Source organism: Rhododendron vialii, chromosome 9a (assembly GCF_030253575.1).
Source record: "Rhododendron vialii isolate Sample 1 chromosome 9a, ASM3025357v1".
NCBI lineage: Eukaryota > Viridiplantae > Streptophyta > Magnoliopsida > Ericales > Ericaceae > Rhododendron > Rhododendron vialii.
Window position 1 is genome coordinate 27,893,429 of NC_080565.1, and position 12,136 is coordinate 27,905,564.

The 12,136-nt window shown below is 36.8% G+C and overlaps 1 protein-coding gene across 2 annotated transcripts; it reads right to left on the reverse strand.

The window, feature by feature from the left end:
* Positions 1-6,629: 6,629 nt before the first annotated feature.
* On the reverse strand, positions 6,630-11,763 carry LOC131301710 (transcription factor MYB62-like). 2 transcript variants are annotated; one of them, XM_058328099.1, is made up of 4 exons: positions 11,602-11,763; positions 8,163-8,315; positions 7,773-7,902; positions 6,630-7,522 (listed from the first exon to the last, which is right to left on the reverse strand). In XM_058328099.1, the coding sequence occupies exons 2-4, from the start codon at positions 8,311-8,313 to the stop codon at positions 6,967-6,969; spliced, it is 837 nt and encodes a 278-aa protein (XP_058184082.1). In that variant the 5' UTR covers positions 8,314-8,315; positions 11,602-11,763; the 3' UTR covers positions 6,630-6,966. The 2 variants fall into 2 exon arrangements, with proteins under 2 accessions (XP_058184082.1, XP_058184080.1); XM_058328097.1 differs by lacking the exon at positions 11,602-11,763 and having other exon boundaries at positions 8,163-8,360.
* Between the last annotated feature and the right edge of the window lie 373 nt (positions 11,764-12,136).

Here is a 12,136-nt window from a genome sequence, read left to right on the forward strand (position 1 = left end):
ATGAAATACAGTTAGGCAATGAAACCGATGGATCACTCCAACACGATAACCCAACCAGAGGTACATGGGTCAACACTTTCCTTGTCCGTTTTCTTCTAAATCACTCCAATACGATAACTCAACCGGATGTCTATGCTAGCTTGCGCGCACCTCGGTTAATTTCGGAGCCCTGAAGCAGACCCTCAAGTTTGAAATGTTTGGCTTTCGTGGGATTCAAACTTTGCAGCCTCTTAGAGGGCAAGCCGTTTAATTGCTTTCGCATGCCTACTCGGCCAAACTTTTTGCGGTTAGAATGTGATGCGCTTTTTTTTTCTCTTAGTCAAATGATTTCAAATCACGTTAATCTTCCACTTAGTCACTGTCATGTTCTTTGCTTTCTTTTCCAACTCTCTGTCTAATCACAACCCAATCCCCATCTCATAGACCCCTGTGGAACAAAGAGTTCTCCACCATGATCGACCCAGGCTGCTCCCTTCTGTTGTTTTCAACTTTCTCTGTGAAGATACTAATAATTCCACCGACTCTCAAACCTCCTAATTCTTTTGAAAAAATGATAAAGATATATTTGTCTTCTATCTGGTGTGTAATAATTTCTAACTGCCTACTTGCCTAGTAGAATGTGGCACCAACTCTATGTGTTGTATTACTAGGGAAATTTGAAAATTTTCGAGGGAGTACAAAAATATTGCATTCATAATAAAGACAGGTACAAAGGAAACTACCGGTTCTTTGTATTAAGGGGTCATTTGGCCAAAATAAGCCAAATGACTTGTTCGGCTAAATAAGCCAAATAGCTTCTTTTTTTTGTCCTTATTTAAAAATTTTCCGCATTTGTTAGTTTTTTGTCAACTTTTTGTGGATTATTGATTCTTCTTGACGAGAGGAATTTTAAAAGTAAAAAATTACGATCGAAACCTAAATTTTTTGAATAAAGACAAAAAAAAGGCAATAAGCTAATTTTTTCGTCTTTATTCAAAATAATTTGGGTTTCGATCATAATTTTATAATTTTTAGATTCCTCTTGTCATGACGAAGTAATAATCTACAAAAAGTTGATGAAAAACTAACAAATGTGAAAAAAATTTGAATAAGGATAAAAAAAAAAAAAACCATTTGGCTTATGGCTTATTTAGTCGAACTATCTCTTTTGTCCTCATTCAAATTTTTTTCGCATTTGTTAGTTTTTTATCGATTTTTTGAGGATTATTGCTTCTTCATGATGAGATGAATCTAAAAAGTAAAAAATTACGATTAAAACCCTTTTTTTTTAATAAAGACAAAAATAAACAAATACGCCAATTTTTTCGTCTTTATTTAAAAAAATTTGGCTTTGATCGTAATTCTTTTACTTTTTAGATTTCTCTTGTCATGAAGTAATAATCCTCAACAAAACGATGAAAAACTAACAAATGTGATTTTTTTGAATAAAAAAAAAAAAAAAAATAAGCCAAGCCATTTAGCTTATTTTGCCAAACAACCGCTTAGATCCCATTTTGCATTTTCAAAAGGGGATTTAGGCTCCGTTTGTTTGGACGTAAAATATTTTATCTATTTTTCGGTGTTTGGTTGTATAAAAAATGAGGAAAACATTTTACATGTAAAACATTTTCCATCAATTGGATGAAAATGACTTACCCTTAAATCTTCCGTAAGTTATTTTTCGATATGAATCCGCTATCTTCTACTGCAATTCTCACTGCTCAGTTTTCTCGATCGTTAGTCCTGACCCACGTTCAATTCCAATAATCTCATATCTCTCCATTGTTTAAGCTCCTTATCTCTCTGTCTACACTATTTTGTTAATTTATGAAAATATTTTCAAGTACCAACCAAACACCGAAAAATAAATGTTTGAAATTTATTTTCTCAAAAAATATTTTACATGAAAAATATTTTATATCGAAACAAACGGAGCCTTAATGTAGTATGTTTGATCTTTAATTACTTTTAGGCGAAGGAGGGATAATCTACTCAAGTAGATTAACTTTACGTCAATATGACAAGGTGACAAAAGAGGAGCAGTAGTAGGAGATCCTGGCAATCCGAGGCTGAGAGAGAAATAAAGCCTCAACGACAAAATAGTGTAAGTTTCAATAACGAAGTAGTACGGACATCACCTCAATGATCATGAATAAAGATTGACGATCATGTACCACCGTGAATGCAGACTATTGGACACTGAAATTTAGATACTTCTTGTTTAGAGTATTTTTTACAAGCAAGAAACCTATCTACCCTAGCTTAAGGGTGTTTTCGGCAGTGAAATTTTTATAGAATTTTTTTTTGTTGAAAAGTTGTTAGATATTTTCGCCAATAAATAAGTTGTTGATGAGTTTGTGAGTAGAGTCACTATAGCAAAACGTTTTTGTTAGTGGAAACCAAATGGTAAAATACTGAAATTTTTTTGTTAGTGAAAACAAGATGGTAAACGCTGTGTTCGGTTGCCATTTATTTTTAGTTTTAGTTTTGTTTTTCAATTATTATCCTATATTTTTTCTAATCATTACCCTATATCTCCAATTATTAATTTCATTTCTCTTTCTATTTCTCTCCAATCATTACCCATCTCTCCAATCATTACCATATTTCTCTCTCTATCAACTACCAAAACTAAACTAAACTAAACTACCAACCAAACAAAGCCAGTCGTTAAGGCTTTATTGCGTTAAGTTTTTAGTAGTGGAAACACCCCCTTAATCTAAGGGGTAAGGAATGGGACCTAGGGTGAGACTCGAACCCAAGACCTTGTCCTAGTAAAGGAAGCACCTTATGTGATGCTCCATAGCCAGGTTAGGGCCGGGCTTTGGGATAGAGTCCCGGTAGATCTCTGGATGGGTGGTCACAGGTTCGACATCGCTTGGTGAATGCAAAGTTTAGTGTTATATATAATTGATCATACCATTATCTTGTACAAGGCCTTATAAAGTCGTAAGTGTATCAAAACTCATTGAAACTTCACAATTAAGCGTGCTCGCTCTACATCAATGTTGACATGGATGACCAACTATGAAAGTCCTTGGAGCATGGATGGCCAAAGCGGACATTTTTGTACAAAGGCAGGAGCACCTTACCACTTAGGCTACCCTTTATTATCACAATTGGACCATATTAGCACCTTTTTAGAAGCAGAGACATACTACGTTCATAATAAAAAAAAATACAAGCACAAAGGATACTGTGGGTCCAAAAATACAAGAAAAACAACATAGAATAACAAAATACAAAAATTGTGATAAAAAAACCCCATAACAATAGTGAAAAACCCGGCCACGAGTCCACTCTTTTGGAAGAACCAAATTTGCATCAAAGTACCAAGCCTATCACCGTAGCTATCGTAACTAGAGTAACTCCACCACTATTGCTTCCATGAAGTGTTAGACGCCCTAGCTCCAAATCCACCACAAATTACTGGAAGTCAACTCAAAAATAGTGAGAAAAGGTAGATCTAAATTCTCACTCGAAGATGAGAGATGATCTCAACCGAAATCCACAAAACGGGAGAGAGGAGATCAAAGGTCCAGAAGCGTAGGATAGAATTAGGAGAAATTTTTCGGTGCCTGGTGGGTATGTCCCATCTGGTATCCGCTCGGCACATCCGAGCCGTCCAATACACTTTTGTACTGCTCGGATTGAAACTCTCTCTCTCCTCTCACCCAACACTTTCTTTCTCCAAATCTGAACCGTCCGAAAATGCAATGGACAGATCAAATGTGTCGAGCGGGCACCACGTGGTACCCATCCGGCACTGAAAAATTAAGTAGAGGGGAGGGGGGAAAGAAGGAGAGAAAAAGAAGGGGGGAAAAGGAAAGTGGTATGGAGGGAGGGAGGCGGCGGGGAAGAACAGGGGCATGACCCAGTCCTCGAGCAGCCTTTGATTTAGTATCTACCAATTCTTCTGATTACACACACATGGCAGTCATTGAAGTCTATAATGTCTCTATCATTAATTCTGTTGAATGGTCATTGCAGAAAACCCAACCAAAGACTAGTGAACCAATACGTTTCGTTGAAGTCCCTATCGTGAAGACAAGTCTGAAAGAATACACACACTAGCGTTCATACATACATAAATATGCGTATCCATTTATGCGTATGACGCAGGGCCGGCGTTGATGTAAAGCCCGAGGTGCAGCCACTTTAGGATTTCAAAGTGGAGTATGTACCAAAACTATTGCCCCATTTTTCATAGAAGTATGTTAGTATATACATGCTCTTACATTTTCTTCTCAGTTTATCTACCACAATAAACATTAACCTTCTTTGGATTGTGGTCCAAAACACTTTAGTTTATTAAAAATTTTACAATCTATAATGTAAGTTAGGAAGCGGGGGGACTGGGGACAGCAGCGTGCTGCTGTGCCCTATTCTGGGCCCACTCCGGTCTCGCTCCGATGATCGGAATCGTTTACTTTATAGAGCTCGTCGAATAGAATAACCATGCAAAAAAATTAGCTTAATTGGATATCGTTAAATGCCTAATCAGAGCCCATATAACTCTCGGTCCATGGGTTACAGTGGATTTGATCCAGTGTTTCGGGTCCATTCTTTTCAACATAAAAAGGTTCCGATCATGCACTTAACGATATCCAATTAAGCCGATTTTTTGCATGGTTGTTCTACTCGACGAGTTCTACAAAGTGAACGATTCCGATCATCGGAGCGAGACCGGAATGGGCCCAGAAACTGGGCCCAGCAGCATGCTGCTGTCCCCAGCCCCCCCGCCTCCTGTAAGTTAGGCCCCATTCAGCTAAATAAGTCAACTGGATTATTTTTTTGTTTTTATTCAATTTTTTTTTGTATTCGTTAGTTTTTCGTCAATTTTTTAGAGATTATTGCATCATCATGATAAGAGGAATCTAAAAAGTAAAAAATTACGATCAAAACCTAAATTTTTTTAATAAAGACAAAAATAAACCAATTTTTTCTTCTTTATTAAAAAAAAATAGATTTCGATCATATTTTTTTACTTTTTAGATTCTTCTCATCATGACAATGCAATAATCACCAAAAAAAATGATGAAAAACTAATAAATATGAAAAAAAAAAGGATATAAAATAAGCCAGTTAACTTTTTAGCTAAACGGGGCCTTAATTACGACTTATTTAGCCGAACGGGCCTTAATTACAATTTAGAGTGGTCTTAGTTATAATGTACTGCATAAGATACACAACATGCTGAAACTGAATAGATTGACTACGCTTATCTCTGTTTGGAAAAGTTTTATTTTCAGTTTTTTTATTTTTGTTTTCGATATTTTTTGAAACAAGCACCATAAACATGTTTGTATTACTGCTTTTGTTTACAAAATACATAATCAATTCCACTAGTTTACGGAAATTCTAATAACACAAAAATTGCGTTTTCATTTGTTTTGAAAACACTTTTTGTAGTCCAAAAAAGAAATGAACAAAAACGGAAGCAGGGGGCTGCCCCCCAAGGGGGCAGCAGCGTGCTGCTGTGACCCGTTTGCGGGCCCACCCCGGTCTCGCTCCGATGATCGAAAACGTTCACTTTGTAGAGCTCGTTGAGTAGAACAACTATGCAAAAAATCAGCTTAATTGGATATCATTAAGTGCCTAATCGAAACCTTTTTATCTTGAAAAGAATGGATCTGAAACACTGGATCAAATCCATTGTAACCCATGGACCGAGAGTTATATGGGCTCCGATCAGACACTTAATGATATTTAATTAAGCTGATTTTTTGCATAGTTGTTCTACTCGACGAGCTGTACAAAGTGAACGTTTCCGATCATCGGAGCGAGACCGGGATGGACCCGCAATGGGGTCACAGCAGCACGCTGGCAGCAGCCCCCCGCTTCCAACAAAAACTACTATGGTCACCAAACATGTTTTTTTTTTAATAAATAAACAAAAACTAATTTCTCATTTTTCATAAACAAAAAATAGAATACCGACAACTTTACCAAACAGAGCCTAATCTTCCTAGTTGTTACTTCCTCTTCCTTTCCCGGAATTGAGTTGAGTACTAGACCTTTGATCTCTTTGTTTATCATCAGAAAGTCAACAACAGTACTAATGAACAACACTAATGAATTCATTCTCCAGAAACCAGAATGATGCAACTATACTAACAAAGAGATTATTCGAAGCAGCCCGGTAATTCCTACGATTATACAGTTGCGTAGAGTCTACAACCCAGCCGACCAAAAAATGTCAGGACATCCCCGCTCTTGAGCGATGCCATCAGCGTCGAGGAAGATGCACTAGGGTGTATGTGCAAAAACCCATTTTGGGGTGCAAAAATGTGTTGAGGAGAGCCATTCAAGCATTTCTCAACGACACGCGCGGAATAGTTATTCGGTGCTTCTGGAGGGAGAAACCTCCAGAGTATATCTCTGGCAGCACAGAATTATTTGTCATAATCAAGGACCGAAAGATTAGCAAAGATGGCATCGGCACTTTTTTTTAAGCAATTGGCGATGTCATATTCCCTGTTTTGGTTCATGAATACTCTGCAATCAAGACAAACCATCAGAGTATCGAATATTGACCCAAGGAAGATGCATTAAACTCATCATCTACACGTGGTATTATCCAACTCCATTCAACTTCAAACCGAGTACTAAGTTTTGTCCCATCAATTAGAGAGATCGAGTTCATGTACGAAGTAAGTTGTCCCGACGCCTCGTTATAAAAAAAAAGCAAAAAAAAGAGTACAATTTTTCATAGTAAGCGATAGGTTGCCATTCTAATGATATCAAAGCCGGCCTTTACATGGACTAGTCGTATAATTCAGGCCTACCGTGTCATTTTTTTTTTATTACTCGCGATCTAACATCAAAGACAAACTAGATCGCAAGGACTCAATTTCCACCCTTTCCAGCAGGCTTTACAAATTCTGCGGTGGTTCTCGAGTAAACAGGAACTTTAGTCTCACTTTATCTGATATAGCCTATGATTTTTAGGTAACACTGAATAACTCCCCCCTAGATGCCCAGCTCTCATGGCTTCCTGAATTGCCACAATTCACCCATGTTCCACAAAGCACCTGCCATGTCATCGCTGATCAAATCACTTCCCGCCACTTGGCTATCGGAGAATTCGCCCGGCCGCACTGCTGACATGGGATCCAGGTTGAAGCTCTCCATATCATAGCCCCTTATAATGTCCACATAGTAGCAATCATCCACGAGGGAAGCAAAGCCATGACCTGGGCTTGTTGCTTGCTCTGAAATTTCTGGCATCTCTGTTATTCCCATGGATGCTGCTGAGAAGCAAATTTCAGGCTTTTCATTGGCTTGATTGACGCACTTCATTTCGCCGGGTGGTACCAAAGAAATTGTTGAGTTTTGAGTTCCCATGGTTGGAGGAATAGATGAAGTCTGCTCCATCTGCTCAACTAACCTTGGCATCCAAAAGCACCGAATCGCTTCCAGGAACCTCTTGCTGTTAGACTCGATTTTAAGGTGGCGTGCTTGTTTCTGCACCCTCGTTCTCCAATAGTTCTTGATCTCGTTGTCGGTTCTTCCAGGGAGATGTTGTGCAATTTTTGACCACCTATTACCACAAAATTCAGGAGTATCGTGTCGGTTAGGCTATGTTTGAATCCTGAATTTGCCGAGATTTATAGAGGAGGAAGAAATTCATGAATTATTTTTTTCTACCACAAATTTCTGCACAAATTCATGATTCAAACATTGATCGTCTAAGTCAGCGTACAAGCCATACTCTTATATGTGATATTAAGGTCGCTACGACATACGTTCAATCAAATTAGATTGCAACATGACTAGGGATTAGAACTGACCTGTTACCCCACTTGGAATGAAGTTCAAGAATCAAGATTTGTTCCTGAGGGGTGAGGTTTCCGCGCTTGATGTCAGGTTTCAAATAATTTAGCCATCTCAATCTACAACTTTTTCCGGTTCTCTTCAACCCTGGAAAGTAAGGAAATGATGAAAAACAGAACAAAAGAGTGGTAATTAATGAACCAATTGCCCGTCATACAGGTCACCTGTACCCAAAAATATTTGCCTATGTTTCCGTGCAATTTCAGCCGCATAGTTGTACAAAAGACTCTTCCCGGAAAGAGACTATTGTGCAATCATGCGGTTGAAATTTTACGGAAACAAAAGTATATACATGCACTATTTCGGTAAAGAAGATTTGACCTCTTAATTGTAAGTAGTGTTGTTACCTGCAAACTTGGCTAACAAATTCCACCTGCCTTCACCATGACAAGCAATGCAATGGATGAGAAGAGTGTCTTCCTCGAGAGTCCATGGCCCTCTTCTCATCTCTGATTCTTCTTCACTATCGTTCCTTGCACTTTGATTCGCAGATTGCATAGCTGTTTAGAGAGAGAGAGGATTTTTATGGCACGGGGTTACTGGTTGTTGAAGCCAAAGCAGTGAATGAATCTTAAGGCAACCAAATATTTATAGTCCCCAAGAAGTTAATTTCCATCCAAAAGGTCGGAAAAGTAAAAACACCATTTATTAGACTTTTGAGTGACGTTTGGTAGAACCCAAATGGAATTTTTTCTGAGATGGGATTGGTCAGTGTAGAGCAGCTAGCGTACTACTCCAGTAGTATGGAAAACGATTTTGGTATGCTCCACTTTTGACATTTCCTAAGGCAGAAAGATTTTGGAAAAAATAGAGGAGAGGGCATAAAGATCATCTTTAATTAGCGATCTACTTTGAAATTTGTCACCAAAAATATACTTTAGTTTCGCTAGTTTACCTTGCGATTTGATGGATCATATTCTCCAAGCGAATCTTCAAATTTTGTAGTTATGCTATTACTATTTTGCTTGTTCTACCTTACTTGTGTGCTTCGACAGATTCTTAAAATACTATTAAATCACGAAGGAGGAATTAGTATTCGAGGGAATTAGCTTACCCCGTTCTTTTTTGGTCCTTAAAAAATAAGTATTTATTTGCAATTTTCAAGCTTAAAAATTGTAATAACTCCGATTTTTAGTAAATAAAAATTTCGTTAAATATTCGAATTTCTTTAATTAATTCTTGGATTGCTTTATAAATTCCATTTTACCTTCTAATAGTCCGTCTTAATTAATTTCATGCTTCGTAAAAAAAAAATTGAATTACTACACATCGGCTATCTAGCCATTTTCTAAAGACAAGTGGCCTTATATATATACACATGTGTATAATTATTTTGTAACAATAATTAAATTCTAAAAATACATTTCTTGACTAGAAATCCTATCTTACTTAATATAGTTAGTTTCTAACTAATTGGTTAACTAAACCAATTACTTTACCAAGTCTAGAATTAGACTTGAACCTATTATTTGTCTTACAAGTAGCCTTTCCTAGATTTTCTAGGTATACATTTATACTAGCCTACTTTAATCATACCTATATATACACACACATACACATATATACACACACACATAGACTTTCTAGGAAAGTCTTAACTAATTCTTACATTGTATTGTCACTTTCAAGGGAAAGACTTACCATTTCATTATTTCTAAAATCTAACCTTTAATCATCCTAAATTTTACTTACAATCTAGAGCTAGGATTGACTAAACATGGGAAAGACTATTTCTTTTAGCCTAGCTATCATTTTTTTTTTACTTTTAAGACTTACTAACTAGGATATAATTACCTAGGATTTTCTTTAAAGCCTTAAAAATCCTTCATGATCACATAGTCTTGCACCTAGGATGGAATGAATAAATAGTACCCTTTGTCAAGCCATTCAACTCACACCTTCAATCTCTCCAACTTCTCTCTCTAGCTAGAAACCTTATGTTTGTTCTTTGTTCTTTGTTCTTGGTGTTTTTGAGTTTCTTCTTGAATTCTTCAAGAAACTCAACCCAAACCACCACTTGACCACCCTCTCGATCCAAAAGGTTTAGTAGTTTAGTCAAGATTTAGCTTCGAGAGAAAAAGAAAGTCTTTTCTTTTCTCTTTCGAAGCTACCGTAAAAAGTCACTTCGTTCGAAAGCCACATTCACCTTCTGTAAGCCGACGTATTTTCTTTTCCATAGCCATACCATCCGCCAAGAAGAACTATAGAATATTTCTACTCACTTTCTCTAATAAAAATTTTAGTTATAATTTTTTATGTTTTTCAAAAATGCATGTTAAGTTAAAGTACTAAAAATAGCTAGCAAACCTGTTTTACTAAAATTTTGAAATGAAATATGATCATGATGAATATCTTGACTTTTATTCTGAAAAATATATGTGGTTTTGAACTTCCAAAAAAGGAAGAAAGAACGGATTTTTGAAATGTATGAAATAATAATTTGATTGGTAGCATGGTTACTTAGATTTTATTTGAAAAGGATTATGAGCATGTATACATGTTTTTAGTTCTTAATTTTCTCATTTTGATGTTAAGTATGTGCATATCTTGTTAAACTTATAGACTAGTCGATGGATTAAGCATGAAAAACACCATAGAGTTGGATGATCTTGTTATTTTAATTATTCTAGTTTAATTTCAAGATTACGATCAATGATGTATGTTTATGAGACACAGTCTTTGCATGAAATGAGACACGAAAATCGAGAAAGTCTAGAAACATGAAATGTAGGGTACTAGCAATGAAATGACACGTTTTTCAAGAAAAGAAATGTTTTTGTAACCGCAATGTGACCGGACTTGGTAGCCCATGTGTAAATGTGTTGCCAATGGGGCCGGACTTGGTAGTCTCATTAGAGGTGTGACTTGGTTATCCATGGAGAGGAGCCAATTTGATTGTGTGCTAATGGGAGCCTAGAATAGCGGAACCATTGTGAGGATACTCGGGAGCTCGAGACAGCGGAACCGAGGTTGGATGTGTAAATGATTTTGGAAATGTTGATTTGGAATATGAAAAGTGAAATCGTTAGAAAATAAAAAAGGTGACATGGTCTACGAAAATATTGCGTAGGAGAAACTCTGATTACACGGACACTGACGCCAGTTGAATAGTGAATGTGCATGTGTTATTATTAATCTTTGAATTGGAAGTTGTTGAATGCGCATGTGTTATTGACATGTTATCGCGGAATATTTACCTGCTATAGTATGTTGCTACTATGTTCTGTTATTAGAAATTATGGGTTAGTGGGGTATGATAGATTTTGATGACATCTATTAAACCCTGCAAAAAAAATTAAAAAATATTTTTTAAGTCCAATATTTTTAAGCTTGAAAATGGATTCTTATTTTATATATACTTATTTGAGAAAGCGGAACGGGGAGTAGTAGAAATTATTATCCAAAGGACGCTTACTCGTATGTCAAATTTCAAAAGGAGAGAAGAATTTGGAGGATGGTGTTGGTGTTAATTTGAAGGGTCTCCTCTCCTGGAAACACTTAAAACCCTAAACAAAGAAACCAACTTTTTGATGTAAGATGTTTAAGGGGATTGTTGGAGATGCTCTAACATAACATGCTTAAATTACGGTAAATGTGGGTAGTAAAGTTTCTCTGGATGAGCATCTTAGGATGCACAAAACACATGGGAGTGGACCCACAATTAACTCAGAACTTTAGAGGGGAACCAATACCCAGATAACCTCTTGGCATGATCTGCTTCATGTCAGCGTAGATTGATGGAAGTGGCTCATACAATGATGTAAAAAGCAAAGTTCAATGGTTCACCTGGTGGTTTTGGCTTGAGACTTAAGAATTTGTTTCTTTAGAAGGGCTCATGATTGATTTTCCTTGTTATCAACTCTTGAGGTCACCTCACCCCCACACATAAGCATGTGAAACGGCTGTGGGTGAGGATTCTAGAGATTAATTCGAGGTGCACATAAGCTGCCCGGACTACCTGCATTACCGTGCAAAGAATGACAGTCAAATCAGCAAGTGCGCTCTGAATAGTTAGGGGGTAATTCACAAAAGCCTTTGATATAGCATGATTTCGCATTTGTGTCTCTTCACTGGAAATCAAAAAGCCTCTTTTTCTTTATCGGCTAGAGTCACATTTTATTCCAGAAAACTTGACAAAAGATACATCAAGTCGGAGATAGGGGAGGGAAATCCAACCAAAAGTAATCGAAAATCCTGTTATTGCGATTGATAATTGGAAAAAATGGCACGATTAATTATTAGTTTGAATTTTTAGCGTATGAGTTCTAACGTATTCTTACCAATTGATGGCAGGAAAGAACGGGGGAAGTGATAAAGAAAA